At 37.2% G+C, this 22,758-nt stretch overlaps 1 protein-coding gene across 1 annotated transcript in view; it reads left to right on the forward strand.

Moving 5' to 3' along the window:
- The window catches only part of LOC123246225 (ATP-binding cassette sub-family A member 9-like), a 104,585-nt gene extending 82,939 nt beyond the window's left edge, over window positions 1-21,646 (forward strand). Inside the window, 9 exon segments of the mRNA XM_044675155.1 lie at window positions 5,022-5,200; window positions 6,303-6,323; window positions 6,325-6,373; window positions 6,451-6,545; window positions 7,149-7,268; window positions 7,537-7,677; window positions 10,004-10,083; window positions 21,348-21,403; window positions 21,548-21,646. Coding sequence (XP_044531090.1) covers window positions 5,022-5,200; window positions 6,303-6,323; window positions 6,325-6,373; window positions 6,451-6,545; window positions 7,149-7,268; window positions 7,537-7,677; window positions 10,004-10,083; window positions 21,348-21,403; window positions 21,548-21,646 — 840 coding nt within the window.
- Window positions 21,647-22,758: the final 1,112 nt, after the last annotated feature.

Consider the following 22,758-nt stretch of genomic DNA (forward strand, 5'->3'; position numbering starts at 1 on the left):
AAGAAAGGAGGAAAGAAAGGAGGAAAGAAAGGAGGAAAGAAAGGAGGAAAGAAAGGAGGAAAGAAAGGAGGAAAGAAAGGAGGAAAGAAAGGAGGAAAGAAAGGAGGAAAGAAAGGAGGAAAGAAGGAACAAATGTATTAACATATAGTATTCTGAGATGGTGAGAAAATAGGATTTAAGCTAGGATATATTTCAAGATGGATGTTTGTTTAAAAAAGGTAGAGGGAAGGAAAAGTGCAAATCATTAAAAACAGCTTTCTCAATAACTGAATTAATCAGGAAACTTATTAGTGTTGTAAATGTTTAAGCACTATGTCATTTAATACTATTGATCTCATTTTTTGAAATCAACTTTTCTCATACCCTCACTTTCTCTAGTTTGTTGTCCTTGTTTTAGCCTAACTTTTAAAAATTCATGTGCTGACCCCATAGTTAGCTCATTCAACAATGCACTGCTGTTTGATTCCCTTGTTCTTAGCAGAGGTTCATATATTGCTAATGCCCAACACTGGATCCCTCTCTTTCATTTCATCTTTTTTGATGCTGTGCTAAAGATTCTGAATGCTTCTGAAGAAACAATAAAAGCATGATGACTGATTCCCCTTCGTATTCTTCAGTAACATCAAATAACATTTCAATGACAATATTTTTATACCTCTTCATTTGATTACTTAGCATAGTTCAACCCTTTTATTCCCTCAAGCCCGAAGCCCTATCTTTTAAGCAGATCAAGGTCACCCATCATAAACTCACCTTTTGGGGAAGCAATTCAAAACTTCTTTACATCCTCATTTACTTATTCTTCTTTTTTTTCAAACTTAGAGAATAAAATAGTCCTTCATGTGTCAAAGCCAACCTCTACACCTGTTTCTTTCATATTATCCCCTCCATTCTCTTTTACTTTTTTATTTACAGTTACTTCTCTCAATTTCTCTTCTCTTTCATCTAATCTCTATTTACTCTTTCCTTACCTCACTAACTCCAAATATACTCAGATGCTGATTTCTTCTGTGTTTTCCTTTTCATTGCTAACTTTCTAAGAACAGTTGATTCTTGCTGAAATCCTCTTCCTTACTTCCCATTTAATGCTCAACCCCTCATAATCTAGCTCTAAAATTAATTCTTAACGTAAGATCTTTGAACTTAAAATATATAGGTGACATCAATATAAATAATTACAATAAAATTGGTTTCTTTTTTAACTCTGCATTTTATTTTATGCTTTAAAAAAATGTTTCAAGAAGAAAGTCCATAAGTTTCATTAGACTTCCTAAGTAGACTACAATGATGAAAGAATGAATCCCTTCTCTGGATCCATTCTACTGAAAATGCCGTCTCAAAAGTTACCACAAATTCTACATAACTTAATCTTATGACCTTTTACAAGTCCTTCTTGACCTTTCTGAAGCATTCAGTACCACTTTCTCCACATGGCTTCCTCTAGATCAGTGATTCAAAAAGTGGGCACTACCGCCCCCTGGTGGGTGCTGCAGCGATCCAGGGAGGCAATGATGGCCACAGGTGCATTTATCTTTCCTAGTAATTGCTATTAAAATTAAAAGAAATAATTTCCAGGGGACTAAGTAATATTTTTTCTGGAAAGGGGGTGGTAGGCTAAAAAAGTTTGGGAACCACTGCTCTAGATCCTGGTTTCCTTCTTGGCTTTTATGGCATTGCTCTTCTTGTTAACTTGCAATCAGTCTGATTTTCTCTACCTTCTCAGTTTTCCTCAATTTTTCATCTGCTTCCTAAGTGATCACCTTGGCCCTCAATTTTTTTAATGGATCTCTCCTTAAAATTAATTCCTTTTCCTAACTTCCCCATTTTGATAACATCACTCTTCTAGTTACCCAGGTTCAAAATCTTATACTTATCCTTTAGCATCCTCTCCTTTGCACCCCTTCTAACTGATTAGTCACCTAGTCAGTTTGAATTTAGTTTTGCGATGTTCATTGAATTAATCCCCAATTTCATGTCCAAGTGGCTAGTCTAGATCTTCATCACTTTCTCATCACATTCTTTTTCTTCATCACATTCTCAAATTCTAGGTACAGTGATAGCTTATTATTTGGTTTCCTTGCCTATCATTTCTTCCTTCTTCCAATCCAGTCCGTATATTGCTGTCAAGTGCTCAACCTAAAATACTGTTTTACCCATCCCACTTTTAACATGCAAAAATCTTCAATGGAACTTTGTCTTCTATAGAAATACATCTAAAGAACTTATTTTGACATTCAAGATCCTCCTTAATCTGGTCTTTATTTTTGGCTTTTCCTTTACAACTATGACACAAACTTTCCATTATAACAAAATTGATCTATTTTCCGACATGCCATATGCTTTGCATATTTACTTATTATTATATTATTCAAAATGTTCTCCTAATTCCTTTCTATTTAAGAATTCCTCAATGCTTTAAAATCTAAAGCTATGGGAAAGGGAAAAGAATAAGCATCGAAGTGTCTACTATGTGCTAAGTACTTTACAAATATTATTTCACTGATCCTTACAGCAGATTTCTAAGGTAGGTACTCTTATTATCCCCGTTTTACAACAAAGGATACTGGAGCAGGCAGAAGTTAAGTGATTTACATAGAGTATCATATAGTTAATAAGTGCCTGAGGTCAAATTTGAACTTAGGTCTTCTTGACTCCAGACCCTGACTTTATCTACTATGCCACTTCTTCTGCCTCCATCTATGTTTGACTTGTATTGAGGGAGCTATCCTTTTATATAACAATGTCTTACTTCAAGAGTTATAAAGAGATGAGTTACAGAGGATTCAGCTGGTGAGGAAGGCTTCAGAAAAGTGTGGGACTTGCTTGGGTAGGCTTTGGTATCTGGGTAAGAGTTAGAAAAATAGGAAGGAATAATATAATAGGAATATAATATTTTAGGAATAATAAAATATTATTTATATTATATGTGATATAATATGATAAAAATAATAAAATAGGAATAACAAAATAGGAAGGGGATTTATCAGGGACAAAATATGTTTAAAGTGGGAGCCTATATGGAAGTAGAGTAATTGATTAGTCTTTTTATAAGGCAGTGTTTTATTAGGAAATAAGAAAAGAAATGGCAAGTCATAAAAGAGAATCAACTTGAGGTGGAAGCGCAGGGAGAAGGGACATGAGTACTATGAGTCTGTCTAATGACTGTCCAGGATGGAAAATAGCAATCCATGCTAAGGCAGGCCACTATGCTAATTTGGGATTTTTTTTGAGGGGAGGGTATTCAAGGCTATTAATAGTCAAGGTTGAGAAGGTCATATTCTAGGTGTGTGGAGACAAGGCAGAGAAAATTGAGGTAAGTAGGGACAGAGATAATGAGACAAAGAACCAGGAATTCAGGCACTAAATGAATCATGGGAGGTCTGAGTTTCAAGAAGACAGCTAGGGAGCAGATTGCATGAGATGCAAATATTGCTTTTTTATAAAAGTACACAGTCCCTGGCACATAGTAGGTTTTCTATAAATGCTCATTCCTTTCCCCTTCCCTTTGTTACCCTGAAATAAAGAAATCAGGTATCATTTAATAAGCAATGATTGCGTAACAAACTGGGACCAAGCTTCTTAGTACCCTAGGGTTCAGAACTTCAGTCATTACTGTTGTGAGGAAGATTATGTAAGATTAGTTACATATAGTTTATATGGACCTAGCAGGAAGGGCTGGAGCATTCCAAGATGGAATGAAGGAGCAGGAAGTAGGGCTTGTGCTCTGAGAGAGACTCCATGAGTGGTTGGCACAAACTGTTGCTAGCCCTGGGAGATCTCAGAGTTAAGGACACCCTGCATCCTGATTCCCTGGGATCCTGAGTGGTGGAGGCTTTCAGCAACTGGACAAGACCTGCAGAGCTGCACCAAGTGGAGGAGGGGTTTGGGATCTGGTGGACAGCATCTCAAGCACACTCTCTCTAATTGGGTACCTTGGACCACGTTGGCTTTTAGCATCCTGTGATCATCTGTGGATTACCGTGAGAACTCTCAAAGCCATCCTCAGGCCTTTAGCTGTGCTGGTCAAACCTGGCTGGAACCAGGTTTGAAGCAGCTTTCCCAGAGACTCCATTACTGCTCCTTTGAGCCCTGCCTGGCCTAGGTCAATTAGAATTAGAGTAGACAAGTCCTACCCTTGCCCCTGTGATTTGCCCTTTAGGGTTTTAAGTGTAGAATCCCCTATCCCACCTTTATTAGTTAATCATAATTAAAACTGTTAAAACCTTTACCTTGCCTGCTGGTTCCATAGACTCTGGCCTAGTGGTGAGCTGGGTAACAGTTGGCCAGCAGCCATTCTTGACAGTTACCAGCTTAGTAGTGAACCTTGGTCTCCCTATCCTGGTTGGTCCTGTCTCTCCTTCAACCCAGTGTGTGTACCCACAACCATTTAGGTTATATTTAACATCCCTGGTGTCCCATCTTTTTACATTACCCAGTTAATATACTAGGATGAAGATAATTAAAAACAAAGTAAAAGAGTTAAGACATCTGATTTTTTATTGAAGGAAGGAATCAGAAGATAATGAGGTGAGGGTGAGGGTTGGCTGGAGAGGACTGGGAGACAAATCAGGAGACCCTGAAGGGAGAAGGAAAAAAGGTTGATTTTTTGGGGGGGAACGGGGATAGTCTTTAATTTGGGTGACATGGGGTGGGGAAAAGGAATATTGTAACTTTTTCAAACCCAGGTAACTGAGAGAATTTCAAAAAATGGTGGAAGAAGGCAAAATGGAGACATTGATACTATTTCAGTATTATATTTTCCTTTCAAGACAAGAGATCCAAGGGGTGCCCATGGTGAACTATAAGACAGTATGAGAAAAAAAAGAGGCAATTTACTATAGACACTTTCTTTGCCCTTATATTTACTGTTAGTCATGCAACTGTTCTCTGCCATCCTTTGGTTATAGCTAGATTATTTGAGATTTATTTTTTATTCATAGAAAGATAATGCAGAATATATCAGTGAAATGTGTTTGTACATGTTCTACATGGATGATCTGAAAATAGACTCTGTTGTGTAGGTGGTGCTAAAAAGGAAGAGTACAGCCACAAGTCAACAAGGAGATGACATGTCCCAGTTCCTTGGCTACTGCGCTCAGGAAAACACACTCTGGCAAAACATTACAGTGAGGGAACATCTGGAACTATATGCTGCTGTAAAAGGGATGAATAAGGAAGATGCCACAGCTACAATTTCACGGTATGGAACACAAAGAACTCATACCAGTTCTTTCTAGGAGGGGTAAGAAAAGAGTGTGGTTATTCTTTAACACACAACCAGGCATAGGAATTTGTAATGCTATTGCTTCCCAAATCATGGATCATTAGTGGTAGAGCTGGGATAGGACCAAAGCTGATCTAAACAATTTCAGTGTATTTACACCTTAGACATCAACAATACAAATTAAGCCTTGATTTATTGTTTTGTTGATTGCATAGACTTGAGAAAGTAATGGAGGAAATGGTAACAATGTTGAATTTGTCATGCAGTCCCCCAATCCCCCAGAAAGACAGTTTAACATTTACTAACACAACACCTGATCTTATCTACCTTCCTCTTTCTCATTTCAGTAGTCATTAGCACGTACAACCAAATAAGAAATAATTCTGGACATAAGAAATTGACAATCAAAGCAACTTGTAATGAAATAATTGTAATTTGGGGAATTTTGGAAAAATTAGAATTTGGAATTTGGAATAATTGGAAAATGGAAACCATATAATAAGAAACAGATTTCAAAGCCAAATATCTCTTTCAGAGATCAACAAACTACAGTCCAAAGGACAAATTTGGCCTGCCTGCCCATGAGCTAAGAATGTTTTTACATTTTTAAATATAATAAAACTTAATTTTAAAACATTAAAGCCATTTTTCAATAAAAGGCAATATAAAAACAGGTGTCTGGGCCAAAATTGGCCTGTACTTTGAAGATTCTAGAAGTCACCGGAACTTCTCTTTTATCCCCAAATGAGCCTATTTTCTGATATTCAGCCAAGGGAGATTTTCAGAATGAATATGATCAGAAATTCTAGTTACTAGGGGGCAGCTGGGTGGCTCAGTGGATTGTGAGCCAGGCCCAGAGATGGGAAATCCTGGGTTCAAATCTGACCTTAGACATTTCCTAGCTATGTGATCCTGGGTAAGTCACTTGACTTCCATTGCCTAGCCCCTACCACTGTTCTGCCTTGGAACAGAGTATTGGTTCTAAGACAGAAGGTATGGGTTTAAAATTTTAAAAGAGAGAGAAATCCCAATGTCCCAAGGGCAAAGACCTTGAAAACACTTTCTTTATATCTATCAGATTGGTGAAAGCTCTCACACTAATACATGAAATTTCCAGTCAAACAATTGTCACCAGGCATAAACCGAAAGGTATGCATTGTGCTTAATATTCTTTTAAGTACCACCATGGTAAGGTTAATCACAAACAGTAATTGTCTTCATTTCAGCTGTGTTTTGCACTGAGTATCCTGGGAAATCCAGCTATAGTACTTCTGGATGAACCATCAACTGGAATGGACCCAGAAGGGCAGCAGCAAATATGGTGAGAATTATAATAAGCCTCAGCCCTAGGAGCAAGAGATTTGATTGCATTTTAATCCTCTAGTAGGATTAAATTTGTTGATTTTAATTGGATTTTAATCCTCTGGTAAATTTAGTCCTAGGAAATTGGGCCTTGAAAGTTCTCCTCATTCACTCTAAGTGGTCAGCTCTAGGAAAAATCTTTAGCACCAAAAGTTTCTTTGTCACTTCCTACCAAGTTCTCTTTTGAGGTTAAATAACCTACCTAAAGTTCTAGTAATCCATCCAAGGATTTTATTATATTACACATACTTTTTGTCATAAATTTATTTTCATTTTTATTATTTATTGATTAATTGAATGTTCTTCTCTTTTATTCTCAATTTCTGCCTAATAGTAGAATCCCTCAGTCATTGTTTTTCTTTCAACACAATTTCTCCATTTCCTGCATCTAATTAAAGACAGTAAACACAACTTGTGTGGTCCTTGCCACCTTGCTTTTTTTCTACAGAATTGTTTCCCCTTTCATTTGTTCTGAATAACCTAGAAAAATTCTGTTTCCTTTTGCTAAAGAATCATTAGTATGCTTCTAGTAATTATAAGCATTTTCTTGGCTTCACTTCAGGCAGGCTATTCGGGCAACCTTTAAGAACAAGGAGAGGGGTGCTATTCTGACTACACATTACATGGCAGAAGCTGAAGCTGTGTGTAACCGAGTGGCTATTATGGTGTCAGGACAACTACGGTGGGTCAATGTCCCATTACAACTCTGCAAGGAAAAGAACATTTCTTGTAGAGGGGCTTTTCTGCTACCCTACTTAGTGTCATGCACTGCTGGACCTATTGCCCTGGTTAAATAAATTAGGTTTTACTTCCCTTTTTCCCCTTCCCCTTAACACTCACCATTTAAAGACCAAAGAATAATAGCAATCTATAACAACAGATTAAGTAGCAAAATATGTTATTTTTAGCTTCTCTCTCTAATTTTATGTTCCTGTTTTTCTGGATCCTAGAAGTATTGGTTTCATCCAACATTTGAAAAGCAAATTTGGCAAGGATTATTTACTAGAAATTAAAGTGAAGGAACCTGGGCAAATAAGGCCCCTACATGCTGAAATTCTGAAGCTTTTTCCAAGAGCAGCCCAGCAAGAAAGGTAAGAAAACTGTTTCTATGGTGGCAAAAGTTAGCTTAATTATGTCATTAGTTTTTCATGCTTTACTATAAATTTTAATGTAGTTTGATTCTTGAGAAAGAGCTAGATAATAGGACCTGGAATGTTTAGTACTCCCCTAATAATAAAGAAAGGAATAAATAGTTAATTATAGGTCATTATGGAACTACTGTAGACAAAAATTATATATAAGACTCCCCTTAAGAGGACAAGCTAATCAGCAAATAACAAGCAGCTTTTTACACAGAATATGGAGAAGCAGAACAAGGAGCTCATTGAGGGCAAGTTCTAGCTCAGTTTTGTATCTGTTTTCCTAGGTCTTGGAACAATGCCTTTCACAGAGTAGGCTACTCAATAAGTGTTTGTATATTGGATGAATGAAAGAATGAATATATCTTATAAGCTCCTTGAGTACAGAGATTGTCTTTTGCCTCTTTTTTGTATCTCCAGCACTTAACATAGTACCTGGAATTCAGCAGGGTACATAAATGTTTATTGATTGATCAATAGTATAGAAAAATTGAAAATGTAGAATAAAAAATAAATAAACTAACAGACAACTTTACTACCTGAACAACTTTTTGATTTAATAACCTAACAACTAAAGACTAATCATGGATTAAAAATGAGCAAATATAGTCCATGCAAATTTTGGGATCTGTGTTCTAATTCTCAGGTTCACTGATGCCTCAAGTCCTGAACAAGACTATATCTTTGCCTCAAGGTACTAGGAAGTAAACCAAAGGAGTTTGGGATGTCTTGCTAATGTCATGGGCTCAGTCTCCCATTCTGCTCTATACCTCCTCAATATTTATTGCCAAAGATTACCGCCTAGGCATAATTTAACCAATTTATATCGATTCTCTTCCACAAAAAGATATTTACTTCAGAGACATAGCAAGAATACAACAAACATTCCCACCATCATCTATGTACATCCTATCTGCTAATGCACCTCAATCTATGGGAAGAGTGAAAGGATTTACTACAAAACATTTGCCCACACCAAGTTCTTTCAAATCTAACATAAACCCCTTTGGTTCTTTTATCTACTACTAGACCAGCTATGGCTTTACAGACTTAGCCTCCTCCCCAGTCTCAGTTACCCCAAACCTCTGGCATTGACTCCCATCATTAGACCTCTGGTGCCTCATTCTCCCAACCTTTTGAAGATGGTAGTGTCTCAGCTCGGTCTGTTCCATTTCCAACCCTCATTCACCTAAGTTTGGAAAGAATAGATACAGCAGAGACAGAAAGAAAAGCAGAACCATGTGCTCATGGCCTCATTTAGACCTGAGTGGGGAAAAGAAGGCATTGCTAGCTAGTTCTCTTTCTTCCCACCAGGAAGTTCAGAGCCCCTGCTTCTTCACTTTTGTGATTCCAGGAGAGAGAGAGAGAGAGAGAGAGAGAGAGAGAGAGAGAGAGAGAGAGAGAGAGAGGGGCAGACAGACAGACAGACAGATAGAGAGACAGAGAGAATGCTTTAGCCAGTTGATGATTTTGGAAAGTATGCTTAGTTCCATCACAGAAGCCAGTCAAAAGTCCATTTCATTAACGTCTAGTTTGTTATCTTTAAACAATCATACCAGTTCCTATTTCAAAATTGGGAGCTGCACCTCTTCATTACATATCATCACACACATTCAGAACTCAACTTACTAAATGAATGTGGTCGCAGAACTGAGTTTGCATTGGTTAGCTCTTGTTACACACACACATACACACACACACACACACACACACACACACACAGAGCAACATCTCAAATTCTCTTTTAACTATTCTGTAGGGGATTATGATCCAAAACATTTTTCTTGACTTCAGTGTTCTTTCCACTACACAATTCTGCAATATACTCTTATAGCCAGTCACAGAGGCTTGTTGTAGCTTTATTGTAGTTCATTACATTTGGATTGTTTTACGAAAGTTGTGGAGTATTTTGGTGAGGAGTGGAGGGAAGAGAGAATATGGGCAGGGAGAAAGTAGGGTTTAGTAATTTTGGAGCATGAGAGCCAGGGTACTTACTGGGAGGGAAATCTGGGTAAAGCACCCACTTTAGAAGTCTAGAGCAGTCTAGGCAAATGGGAGACAAGTAAACTCCAAGTTGGGAGGAAGGGAAAGGGAGATACCTTAGAAAGGGGTAAGGAAAGACCAAATGCCTATGAAATTCTAGATGTGAATGAATGATTTTAGATCAAGTCCAAAATTTTTTTGCTGAAAATGAAAAATTTAGTATTGCTTATTTGAAATAAAAAGGTAATTTGCAACTTTAAAATGAAGGCATAAACTTTTATCTTTCCCCATATAGGTATTCTTCTCTGATGGTTTATAAGTTACCTATGGAAGAGGTACAACCTCTCTCACAAGCATTTTCCAAATTAGAGGCAGGTAAGATTTCAAGAACAGCTTTGAAAATAACATTCTACCCAGCAGATGATTCCAAAAATTAAAAAAAGGATGACACGTCTGGTTAAAATGGTGGCAGAGGAGGCGGGGTTAAGATGGCGGCAGAGTAAAAAGTAACTGCTGGACCTCTCCTAACCCACGCATATAGGACTCCTCATGAAGACATAAAAACAAATCCAGAGGAAAGAAGGGACCCCACAACAGGGTGCAGCATCGAAGGTAAGTGGAATTGGGGCATTTCCATGCTATAAAAGGGTGAAACAGCTCTCATAAAAACACAAACAGAGCAATCCCCTCCCCTACACCCCACACCACCTACAACTCCAAAGCCAGCTCACGAGTCAGAGCAAGTTTGGGGCACCCATTAAGCCATTGGCAGATCACCAGGGCTTGTTCCTGAGAGCAGCAAGACTTAAGACCCCCCAAGAGGCTAAAGAACTCAAGGACTCTGAACACAGACCCTGAGCCCAGGTGCTGACAAAGGGGCAGACACAGGCACGGACTAAGGCGCGGACTAAGGCACGGACTAAGGCGTGGACGAAGGGGCTGATTCTGAGTGTAGGAGCGGACCTTGAGTGGGGACCCAGTGCAGAGAGGTGCTTGACTGAGGAAGCAGCTCCCTGAGACTGTTAAAGGAGCTTAAGGCAGAAGAACAAGCAAGGAGACCACCAGGAGGCTTGTCTCAAAACAACTATACTTGAGATCTCAGGAGTCTAAAGGGCGCAGCCAGATCCTGGGCGCGAGCATAAAGCTGAGAGGGAACTCAGCTTACAATGGCAATCCAGAATCATCAGGAAAACCAGAAAAGAAAGATGAAGAAGAAAAAACCTTTAACACTTGACAACGTTTACAGAGAAAAAATCCAGACAACAGAGGAAACAGTACAGGAGAACAAACAATCCAAACCTTCCCAAAACAATGAAAATGGGTCACAAGGTCTTGAAGAGTTCAGATCTGAGATCATGAGAAAAATGGAAGAGATCTGGCAAGAAAATAACAGTTTAAAAGGCAGAATTTCACAATTGGAAAGTGAGGCAAGTAAATCATAGACCAGAAATGACCAGATTAAAAAGGAAAACCAAAAGATTGTAGGCGAAAACCAGCCTCTAAAGGCTAGAATTGAACAATTAGAAAAAGATGCCCCCAAATCAAAAGAATTAATAAGCAAATTGGGGACCAAAATCAAACAGCTGGAAAAAAGGTCAAATTAAACTGAAAAGGAAAATCAAAAGCTTATAGCAGAAAACCAGTCTCTAAAGACAAGAATTGGGCAAGTAGAAGCCAATGATCTATCAAGGCAGCAAGAGCAAATAAAACAAAGTCAAAAGACTGATAAAACAGAAGGAAACATGAAATATCTCAATGAGAAACTGACAGATCAAGAAAACAGGTCTAGAAGAGAATCTGAAAATCATTGGTCTTCCTGAAAAAGCAGAAATTACTAGAAATTTGGATACCATACTAAAAGAAATTATTCAGGAAAATTGCCCTGAAGTTCTACAACAAGAGGGCAATATAGACATTTAAAGGAACCATAGATCACCCTGTATACTAGACCCCAAAAAGACAACCCCCAGGAATTTAATAGCCAAATTCAAGAGCTTCCAAGTAAAAGAAAAAAACCTTACAAGAAGCCAGAAGGAGACAATTCAGATATCAAGGAGCACCAATCAGGATCACACAGGATCTGGCAGCCTCCACACTAAAAGAGTGCAAGGCATGGAATATGATATTCAGAAAGGCAAGAGAAATGGGTTTACAACCAAGGATCAGGGGAAAGTTTGGGCATTCAACAAGATAGAAAATTTCCAAGCATTTGCACAGAAAAGACCAGGACTAAATGGAAATTTCAATATCCAACCACAAAAATCAAAAGAAACATGAAAAGGTAAATAAGAAATAGAAGGGAAAGTAAGAAAACTCATATTTTTTTAAATTTGCCTCTTTAAGGGCTTCAATAAGATCTAACTATTGGAACTCCTATGTGGAGAAATGTTATGTATAATTCTCTGTAGTGAATTCTGTTCACCATTATAGCATTCACTATTATAATAATTAGAAGAATTATTCATAGGGAGAGAGTGGAATACTAAATGGTCTAAGATGATATGGGCGGGAGGGAAAGAGGGGAGTAAATAATGGAGGACACCAAAAGAGTCTTGAAGGAATAAGAAAAATAGGATATTCTATTACACACAAAGAGGACATGGGAAGTGGAGGGGACAAATACTATTATAAGAAGGAGAGGAAGAGAGCATTAAGAGGTAATATTTACACCTTACTCTCAGTGAAATTAACCCTGAGAGGGAAGAGTAGCTATATCCATTGGGATATAAAATTCTATCTAACCCTACTGAGAAAGTCAGAAGGGATAAACCAAGGGGAGCAGGGGAGTGGGGAGGTCAAAAAAGGGAGGGGAGAAGAAGGGGGAGGGAATTTATCAGGCCTTAAAAATAAAAAGAGGGGAATAATAAGGGAGGGGGTAAAAAGGGAAGTAAATCAAGGGAGGGGACAAGGGTTACTGGCTTAAAGCAAACCACTGGTTTAAAAGGAAATAGGGTAAGAAGAAAGGATAGAAATAGGGGAGGAACCAAAATGTTTACGAATACACAACTGATAATTATAACTCTGAATGTGAATGGGATGAACTCACTCATAAAATGGAAGCAAATAGCAGAGTGGATTAGAAACCAAAATCCTACCATATGTTGTCTACAAGAAACACATATGAGGCAGGTGGACGTACACAGGTTTAAGGTTCAGGGCTTGAGCAAAATCTTTTGGGCATCAAATGAGAAAAAGAAGGCAGGAGTGGGTATTATGATTTCTGACAAAACCAAAGTAAAAATAGATATGACTAAAAAAGACAGGGAAGGTCATTACATCCTAATTAAAGGCAGTATAAACAATGAGGAAATAACACTGCTCAATATGTATGCACCAAGTGACATAGCATCCAAATTCATAAAGGAGAAACTGGCAGAGCTCAAGAAGGAAATAGATAGTAAAACCATAATAGTGGGAGATCTAAATAGTCCTCTTTCAGATCTAGATAAATCAAACCAAAAATTAAATAAGAAAGAGGTAAGAGAGATGAATGAAGTCCTAGAAAAATTAGATTTAATTGATATGTGGAGAAAAATAAATAGGGACAAAAAGGAATACACCTTCTTTTCAGCTGCACATGGTACATTCACAAAGATTGACCATGTAATAGGGCATAGAAACATTGCAAATAAATGCAAAAGAGAAGAAATAATGAATGTAACCTTCTCAGATCATAATGCAATGAAAATAATAATTAGTAAGGGCACCTGGACAGGCAAATCAAAAACTAATTGGAAAATCAAATAATATGATTCTCTAAAACCAGCTAGTCAAAGAAGAAATCATAGAAACAATCAACAATTTCATTGAAGAGAATGACAATGATGAGACATCCTACCAAATTCTGTGGGATGCAGCCAAGGCAGTACTCAGGGGGAAGGATAAATTCAGAATGGGTGAATGACTTGAATATAAAGAGGGAAACTATAAATAAGTTAAGTGAACACAGAATAGTATACTTGTCACATCTCTGGGAAAGAAAAGATTTTAAAACCAAGCAAGAGTTAGAGAAAATTACAAAAGTTAAAATAAATTGTTTTGATTATATAAAACTAAAAAGCTTTTGTACAAACCAAAACAATGTAGCCAAGATCAGAAGGGAAACAACAAATTGGGAAAAAATCTTTATAACAAAAAACTCTGACAAGGGTCTAATTACTCAAATATTCAAGGAGTTAAATCAATTGTATAAATTGTATGAATTGTATAAAACATCAAGCCATTCCCCAATCGATAAATGGGCAAGAGACATGAATAGGCAATTTTCAGATAAAGAAATCAAAACTATCAACTATCAATAAGCACATGAGAAAGTGTTCTAAATCTCTAATAATTAGAAAAATGCAAAACAAAACAATTCTGAGGTATCACCTCACACCTAGTAGAATGGCTAAAATGAAAGAAGGGGAGAGTAATGAATGTTGGCGGGGATGTGGTCAAATTGAAACATTAATGCATTGCTGGTGGAGTTGTGAACTGATCCAACCATTCTGGCTGGCAATTTGGAACTATGCTCAAAGGGCAATAAAAGACTGCCTGTCCTTTGATCCAGCCATACCATTGTTGGGATTGTATCCCAAAGTGATCATAGATAAACGGACCTGCATGAAAATATTTATAGCCTCACTTTTCATGGTGGCAAAAAACTGGGAAATGAGGGCATGCCCTTCAATTGGGGAATGGCTGAACAAATTGTGGTATATGCTGGTGATGGAATACTATTGTGCTAAAAGGAATAATAAACTGGAGGAATTCTATGTGAATTGGAAAGACCTCCAGGAACTGATTCAGAGTGAAAGGAGCAGAGCCAGAAGAACACTGTACACAGAGAATGATATACTATGGTAAAATCGAATGTAATGGACTTCTGTACTAGCAGCAATGTAATGACCCAGTACTATTCTGAGGGACGTATGGTAAAGAACGCTACCCACATTCAGAGGAAGAACTGCAGGAGAGGAAACACAGAAGAAAATCAACTGCTTGAATACATGGGTTGATGAGGACATGATTGGCGATCGAAAGTATCACACCAATGCAACTATCAACAATTTGGAAATAGGTCTTAATTAATGACACATGTTAAAACCAGTGGAAATGCATATTGGCCAGGGGAGGGGGGTAAGGTTGGGGGGTGAAGAGGAAAGTAAGAGCATAGTCATGTAACCAGGTTAACTTTTCTAAAATATAAATATTAATGAATGTTTTAAAAAAATTAAAAAATGGTGGCAGAGTAGAAGCAGCTGCTTAACCTCTTCTAACCCACACAGATAGGACTCCTCAAAAGGAGGAAAAAAATCCAGATGAACGAAGGGACCCCACAACAGGGCTCAGCATTGAAGGTATGTGGGATCAGGGCATTTCCATGCTATATGGGGGTGAAATAGCTCTCACTAAAAGCTGAGCAACCCCCTCCCCCTCACACCACCTATAGTGCCAAAGCCAGTACACAAGATTTAGAGCAAGTTTGGGGCATTCATTAAGTTCTTGGCAGCTACCTGGGATCACCAGGGCCTACTCTTGAGAGCAGCAAGACTTAAGATTCCAAGAGGCTAAAGAATGTGCTGACTTGGAATACAGACCTTGAGCATAGGTGTGGACTTTGAGCACACATGCAGGCGAGGACAAGGATGAGGACCTTGAGCACAGGCACAGAACTTGGGTGGTGACCCAGTGCAGAGGGGTGTATGACTATGGAAGCAGCACCATGAGACTGTTAAAGAAACTTTGGGTAGAGGAGCAAGCAAGGGGACCACCAGGTGTCTTGACCCTGAGAACAACTATACTTGAGACCTCATGGGCCTAAAGAGTGCAGCCTGAGCCAGGGTGTGAGGATAAAGCTGAGAGGGCACACTGTGCTGTGACTCAGACCAAAACTGCTCCACAGCTCTATAGAATAGGCAGAGAACCTGTCTGCCTCACCCAGAATTCTGATTGAGAAAGAAATAATAATATTGGAAATCCAGGTACAAGAACCTCCAAAGAGAAAGATCAAGAAGAAATCTTTAACGCTTGACAATTTTACACAGAAAAAATCCAGACAACAGAGCAAACAGCAGAGAAGAACAAACAAGTAATCACATCCAAATCTTCCCCCCAAAATAAAAATTGGTCACAAGTTCTTGAAGAGTTCAAATCTGAGATCATGAGAAAGATGGAATAGATTTGGCGAGAGACGTGGGAAGTAGCTCAAAATCAAATTAACAGGTTAAAAGACAGAAACTCCCAATTGGAGAAAGATGCCCCCAAATCAAAAGAATTCATAAGCAAATTGGAGACCAAAATCAAACAGCTGGAAAACAGGATAGACCAAATTAAAAAGGATAATCAAAAGACTATAGCAGAAAACCAGTCTCTAAAGACTAGAATTGGGCAAGTAGAAGCCAATGTCTCAAAACAGCAAGAACAAATAAAACAAAGTCAAAAGACTGATAAAATAAAAGGAAACATGAAATATATCAATGAGAAATTGCCAGATCAAGAAAACAGATCTAGAAGAGACAATCTGAGAATAATTGGTCTTCCTGAAAAAGCAGAAATCAATAGAAATTTGGACTCCATCCTACAAGAAATTATCCAACAAAACTGCCCTGAAGTTCTACAACAAGGGAGCAATATAGACATTGAAAGGATCCATAGATCACCCTCTACATTAGACCCTGAAAAGACAACCCCCATGAATATAATAGCCAAATTCAAGAGCTTCCAAGTAAAAGAAAAAAATTTTACAAGAAGCCAGAAAGATACAATTCAGATACCAAGGAGCACCAATCAGGATCACACAGGATCTGGCAGCCTCCACACTAAGAGACCTCAAGGCTTGGAATATGATATTCAGAAAGGCAAGAGAACTGGGCTTTCAGCCACTGATCAACTACCCATCAAAATTGACTATATATTTCCAGGGGAAAGTATGGGCATTCAACAAAATTGAAGATTTCCAAGTTTTTGCACAGAAAAGACCAGGACTAAATGGAAAGCTCGATATCCAACCACAAAAATCAAGAGAAACATGAAAAGATAAATAAGAAACAGAGGGGAAAGAAAGAAAACTTATTTTTTAAATTTGCCTCTTTAAGAGTTTCAATAAGATCAAATTGTTTATTCCTATATGGAGAAATGTTATGTATAATTTTCCAAAACTGTATGGACTATTTTAGTAATTAGAAGAATTATTCATAGGGAGAGGTTGGAGTACTAAATGGTCTAAGATGATACTGGGTGGGGTGGGAAGAGAGGGGGTGAATGTTGTAATGGATAATAATGTAATGGTGATAATAAATGTGAGTCACTAGGGGCCTGGGAGCCCGTAACTAAACTAGTAGGAGATTTTGGAATTAGTTGATAACAGAGATGAGTAACCTCAGCTGATATGCCCAGTGAACCTCCACTGCCATCTGCATGATAGATCTCAAATGAGGAAGAATCCCCTCTTTCCCTAAGTAACCTCTTCTACTTTTGAACAGTTCAAGTTGTTAGTAAGTTGTTCTTTACATTAAGATTGAATCTTCCTCTTTACAACTTTCTCCTGGGTCAGCCCTCTAAGAGCAATGAGAACACGTTTAATCTTTCTTCTCTGTCAAATATTTCCAATACCTTCTATTCTCAAGGCTCAATATCCCTTCCTTTAATCAATTTTCATATGGCATGAATTAATGTCTCTTCATCATTCTTCTTGTCTTCCATTATATATTTTTATCATATCAATTTTTTTTCTAAAAATGTGGTACACAAGAATGAATTATACTGGCAATATGGTTGTATTACATCAGAGAATAGATAGCAGTATGATCAATTCTGTTGGGCAAAGCACTGCATAAGATTTTATAATCTTTCTTGATTGCCAGATCATGATCTTGTGTCACATGTTAATCATTAAAATAATTAGACTTTTTCCATCTCGACTTCTATTAAATATGTCCTCCTACTCTTGTATCCATGAAGTTAATTTTTAGACTTAAGTGTAAGATGTTTATCACCATTGAATTTCTTATTAGTAAATTTGGGCCAAAAATCTAACCTGTCAAACTCTTTTTGGTTATTGGTACACCTTGGTCATCCAATGTGTTAGCTATTCCTCCCAACTTTAGATTATCTATAGTTTTGATGTGTGCTATCAGTTTTTTCCCCCTAAATTGCTGAAAAACATGCTAAACAGTAGAGGATGAAGCATAAAAATCCTTCTTTGAACATCACTTTCCAAATTGACATGAAATCTTTAACAATTCTTCTTTAGGTCTAATTAGGTCTAATTAATCTAATTAATCAACTGTTTCTGAATTCTTCTAATAACATTATTATCTAATGCATCTCTTATTCTTTCCCAGAAGGATTATATGAGATTTTATTGAATGTTTTGCTTTTAATTATTGAATTACCTGAAGTATTCCACAGATTCACCAGTTTTACAAGCACTATCAAAAAATAAAATTATTCTAATTTGACATAACCCATTCTTGGAGAGGTAATGTTATCTCTTGGGATTATTATTCCTCCTCTTAATGTTCATTAACAATCCAAAAATTTCTCAATTTTTGTCAAAGATCTCAGTGAAATATATTTACCTATAGTTTTCAGTTTACTATCTTGCTTTGGCACTACTTGTATTGGCCACTTTATGATATAGTTGTTTGGTGGAATACATCCATTCAAATAACTAAAAAGAATATTGAAGTATAAAATCATAGGCAACAAAAAGCAACTGGAGACCTTAGGGATATCTAGTATTTTTATTAGTGAAAGAATTGACTTTCATAAGGGAAAGTCATATTTTTGAAGTGATCAGTTGTCTAGCAGGTAGCATATGAGAACAAGATTTGGAATTCCAAACAAATGAAGCAAGTAACTGGTGCAATGGACAGGACCCTGGATCTGCCATCAAGAAGACTGGAGTTTGAATCCTCTCTAAAAGGAAACCCTGTCTCCTTCGAACAATTTACTTATTTGTTATGTCTGTTTCTGTTTTCTTATCTTTAAGAAGATAATAATATTTATATCCTAGGGTTGTTACAAAGATAAACTTAAATATTTGTAAAGTACTTTTTCAAACTTTAAAGTGCTATAGAAATACTATAAATTTTCATTATGTGATCACTACTGCTGCTGTTACTCCTCCTACTCCTGCTTTTCCTCTTCCTACTACTACTTAGCAATGATGGGGTTTTGACCATTGATAGAGTATGCCAACAAAAGCTGGTAAAATGTTTATCCCAATTCTTGCAAATATGATCAAAAGGGCTTTAGGTTGGAGGGGGGAGGGAGAGGAATAGGGGGGGAAGAAAGAAAGTAATCCATATTGATGTGCTAAAGCTGATATAAGAGCAGCAAATACAACACAGGAAGAACAGACAAAAGAAGCAGTAATTCTCAGGATACAATGTCCAAGAAGAGACCCAGTAATAAAACTCATGGTCTTAGATATTTGCATCTGTAACATCTCTTCTGACAAGGTGAGATAGGCTGTTCAATCCAGGAAAATCACTAAAAAATCTTTCAGCCTGTTTTCTCTTCTGCAAAACTGAGTCAATAAAGGCACCTACTATGTAGAGTTGTTCTGAAGATAAAAGGAGAAACATATATAAAATGTTGTAAATCTTTTAAATACCTCTTTCTCTCTTCTGACACTGTCACCACACTAGTATAAGCCCTAATCACCTCATCTTTGAGTCATTACAATAACCTGCTGGTTGGACTCTGAGCTTCAAGCCTCTTCCAACTCCAATCCATTTTCTAATCAGTTATTAAAATGGTCATCCTAAAGGACAATTGACCCATATCACACACATTCTCAATTCCTATTCAGTAAATTTCAGTGGCTTCTGTTACCATCACAATTAAATAAAAATCTTCTATTTGTCTTTTTAAACCCTTTGGAACCTGGCTCATATATGTTTCCAGAATTCTTACATCCTACACCCCTCCATGTATTCTTAAATTCAATAACACTGGCCTCTTTGTGCTTCTGGGCATTATGTCCACCATACCTGGAAGTCTCTTCCCTCTTCATCTTTATCTCCCCCAACCCCTAATTCTTTTAGTAATCAGCTCAAAACCCACCATCTATAAGAAAACTTTTCTGATCTTCCCCCCTCCTTTAATGTTAGTCCACCTCCAATTGATTATTTTCAATTTATTTTCTACATATCTTGCTTATAACATGCTGTTTGCTTGTTATCACCCCCATTTGACTATGAGCTCCTTGGGAACAGGAAATGTATTTGTCTTTCTTATGCTTAGTAAATATTTGTTGAATTGATTTACAGGTTTGTACTTGTACCTGTATACTTATATTTGTATACTTGATACAAAATAATAGTATACTATAATATACATTATAGTACTGTGATATTTGTTCTTACTAAACTGAATGAGACAAGAAAAAAAAGAAAAAAGGAAGAAAGAAAGAAAAGTGAAGGAACTCACAACAGGCCCCAAGATGATTTCCTATATTAAACTAATGAAAAGAAAATCAAGGGAAGAGAGAAAGGAGTGATTATTAAAAACGCCTGAGAAATAGAAATATGTTCTGTCTTACTAGCCTCCAAAAAAAGTATTCAGCATCCAGGAGGAGTAGAGTGTCAAATTATGCAGAAAACTCAAGGATGACGAATATTTAAAGAGTCTCCTAGATCTAGCAATTAAAAAAAATCATTTGACACCTAGAAGAATAGTTTTTAACCTTTTTTTCATAATGGGCTACTTTGTATGGGTCTGGTGAATTTATGGACCTCTTCTCAGAATGTTTTTAAATGCATAGGATTATAAAGGAAATCAATTATATTAAAATACAGTTAATGAAATATATTTTTAAACTAAGTTTATGGACCCTATGTTAAGGGCACCTGCCTTAGGGAAAGAAATTTCCTTAAGATAGTGGTGACTGAAGCTTTTTGCAAGGGTTTTCTCTAAGAATCCTTATTAGCTCTGTTTTTGGAGCACAGAAATCAACGGGTTCCTTAGAGATGAAGATTCCCTGTCTGAAAGAAAAAAAGGGAATGGATATGAAGGATTTCATTGCAGAAGCTTGTGACATGTTAGCCATGAGGAGTAGAAGAAGGAATAGACAAGAACTGGTCTAAGTGAAGAAAATCAGAATGAAGCAGACAGATTAGGGGAATAGGGATAGTTCAAGAAGCCAAATGTTATGATAACTGTGAACAATTCACTTAAAGCTGAAAAATAAAAAAAAAAGAAGATTGTGATTGAGGAATAGTGTTTCAAAGGTCTTGTTCTTAGAAGTAGTACAAGACTGAGATATGGTGAATTCTAAGGTGTAGCTATGCTAGATGTGGCATTTGTGAGGTAGAAGAGACATTAAAGGTGAAAACACAGACAAATTGAGAGGTCATGTTGCCAAAAGGTTTGTATGGATAAGAATAGAGGGAGATCATGAACAATGAAAAAATATAATAGAATGACCTCAAAGAGGGTGAAGCCTGGAATATCTAGGTAGTGGAGTAGAGAGACTACTGGGCCCCAAGTTAGGATGTTCAAATCCAGCCTCAGACACTTACTAGCTGTGTTACCAAGGGCAAGTCAATTGATCTCTGATAACTACTTGCTATTTGTGTTATACTCTGACTTAATTAATGAGTGGGATATATGTGACATATTCTAATATGAAATTTATTCCTGTGCAGCTAAATGTACCTTCAACCTGGAAGAATACAGCCTCTCTCAGTCCACTTTGGAACAGGTATGTTACCCTGCAAGGCAACTTTATTTAATATGCCTTATATTCTCTTCTGATTCATTTGAGACAATAGGTACCAACTTACTCTTTCTCTTTTCTCTTCCCTTTTTTTTTTACTTCTCTCTCTCTCCTCCTCCCCATTTTCAGGTATTTCTAGAGTTATCAAAGGAGCAAGAGCTGGGAGATTTTGAAGAGGAACTGGATACAACAGTAAAATGGAAACTCCTCCCTCAGGAAGAGCCTTAAAGACCAAAACCTCCTAAATTTTCTTTAAGTTCAGTGCAATCATTTGTAATCTTGTTAATTTGCATTATTAATTCTGTTTCATTAATTTTAAATTACTTTGCTTACTAGAGTGAAGGAAGATAAAAGGACTAGGATTAAGGCAGTAAATAGTGATGGAGATAGGCAATGGGTAGTGTTGTGTGCAGATGCAAAGCATGGAATCCCTGCAAAGGTACAGGGAGAGCCTCACCCAGAATTCCAGGGAACCCCCCTGGAGAACTTTGGGTGAGAGGCAGTTGAGAAGGGTTGGAGACAGCTATTTGGTGGGAGTGAAGGTGAGCAGACACTCTGCTTGCCACTGCTGACTTGGGGTTTCTCCTGAGGTGACCTTTGTAGCTTAAGCCAGTGATTTCTACTCATAGGGTTAGCCTATTTGTTATTATTATTCTTCATTAATATAATTATATAATTACTTAGTGATTAGAGAGTAAGATATTTATCAATAGCAAGAGAGCCAGTTTTAGTTAAGTGCTTCATCCCTCCAGTGAGGAGGGGGGAAAGGGCATCAATTTAACAGTTCAGGGTCACCTTTCCTTTATCCTAAAACCTTCATTAACTTCTCTTAATTTTCCTTGTTAATTCCTAATATAACTTTTTACCTTCAAATCTGTGCCTCATAATTATTTGGGAAGATACTTACAATTCAGTCTGTATATTTAGTTTGAATCCTATTTGGCTGCCAGTTTAAAGAAGATCTCCTCTGTCCTCAACAGTTAGATAAATAATTTCTATATACTCATCATACTGACCTGGGAGGAATATAAATTTAAAGAAAAGGAACATTATTGGGGTTTCAGCCATAAGAGAAACTTACCAGAAGAATCTTATTCCTGTCTTCATTACCAACTGAAGCAGAAGCAGTTAGAGGGGGAGGGGTTTGAGAATCAGGAGTGTTTAGCCCCCTCCTTTCCTCACTGAAGCCTGTCAATCTCTGGCACTTGACTTAAAGCTCTATTTGGCCCTGACACATTTATCTGCTTCTCCAAACTATCTGTTATTATCATCATAACAGGAGCAATAAGAACAAGACCCTCATTCTTACTTTCTACAAAAAGCCTTTTCTGATTTCTCAT

This window comes from Gracilinanus agilis, chromosome 4, assembly GCF_016433145.1.
Source record: "Gracilinanus agilis isolate LMUSP501 chromosome 4, AgileGrace, whole genome shotgun sequence".
NCBI lineage: Eukaryota > Metazoa > Chordata > Mammalia > Didelphimorphia > Didelphidae > Gracilinanus > Gracilinanus agilis.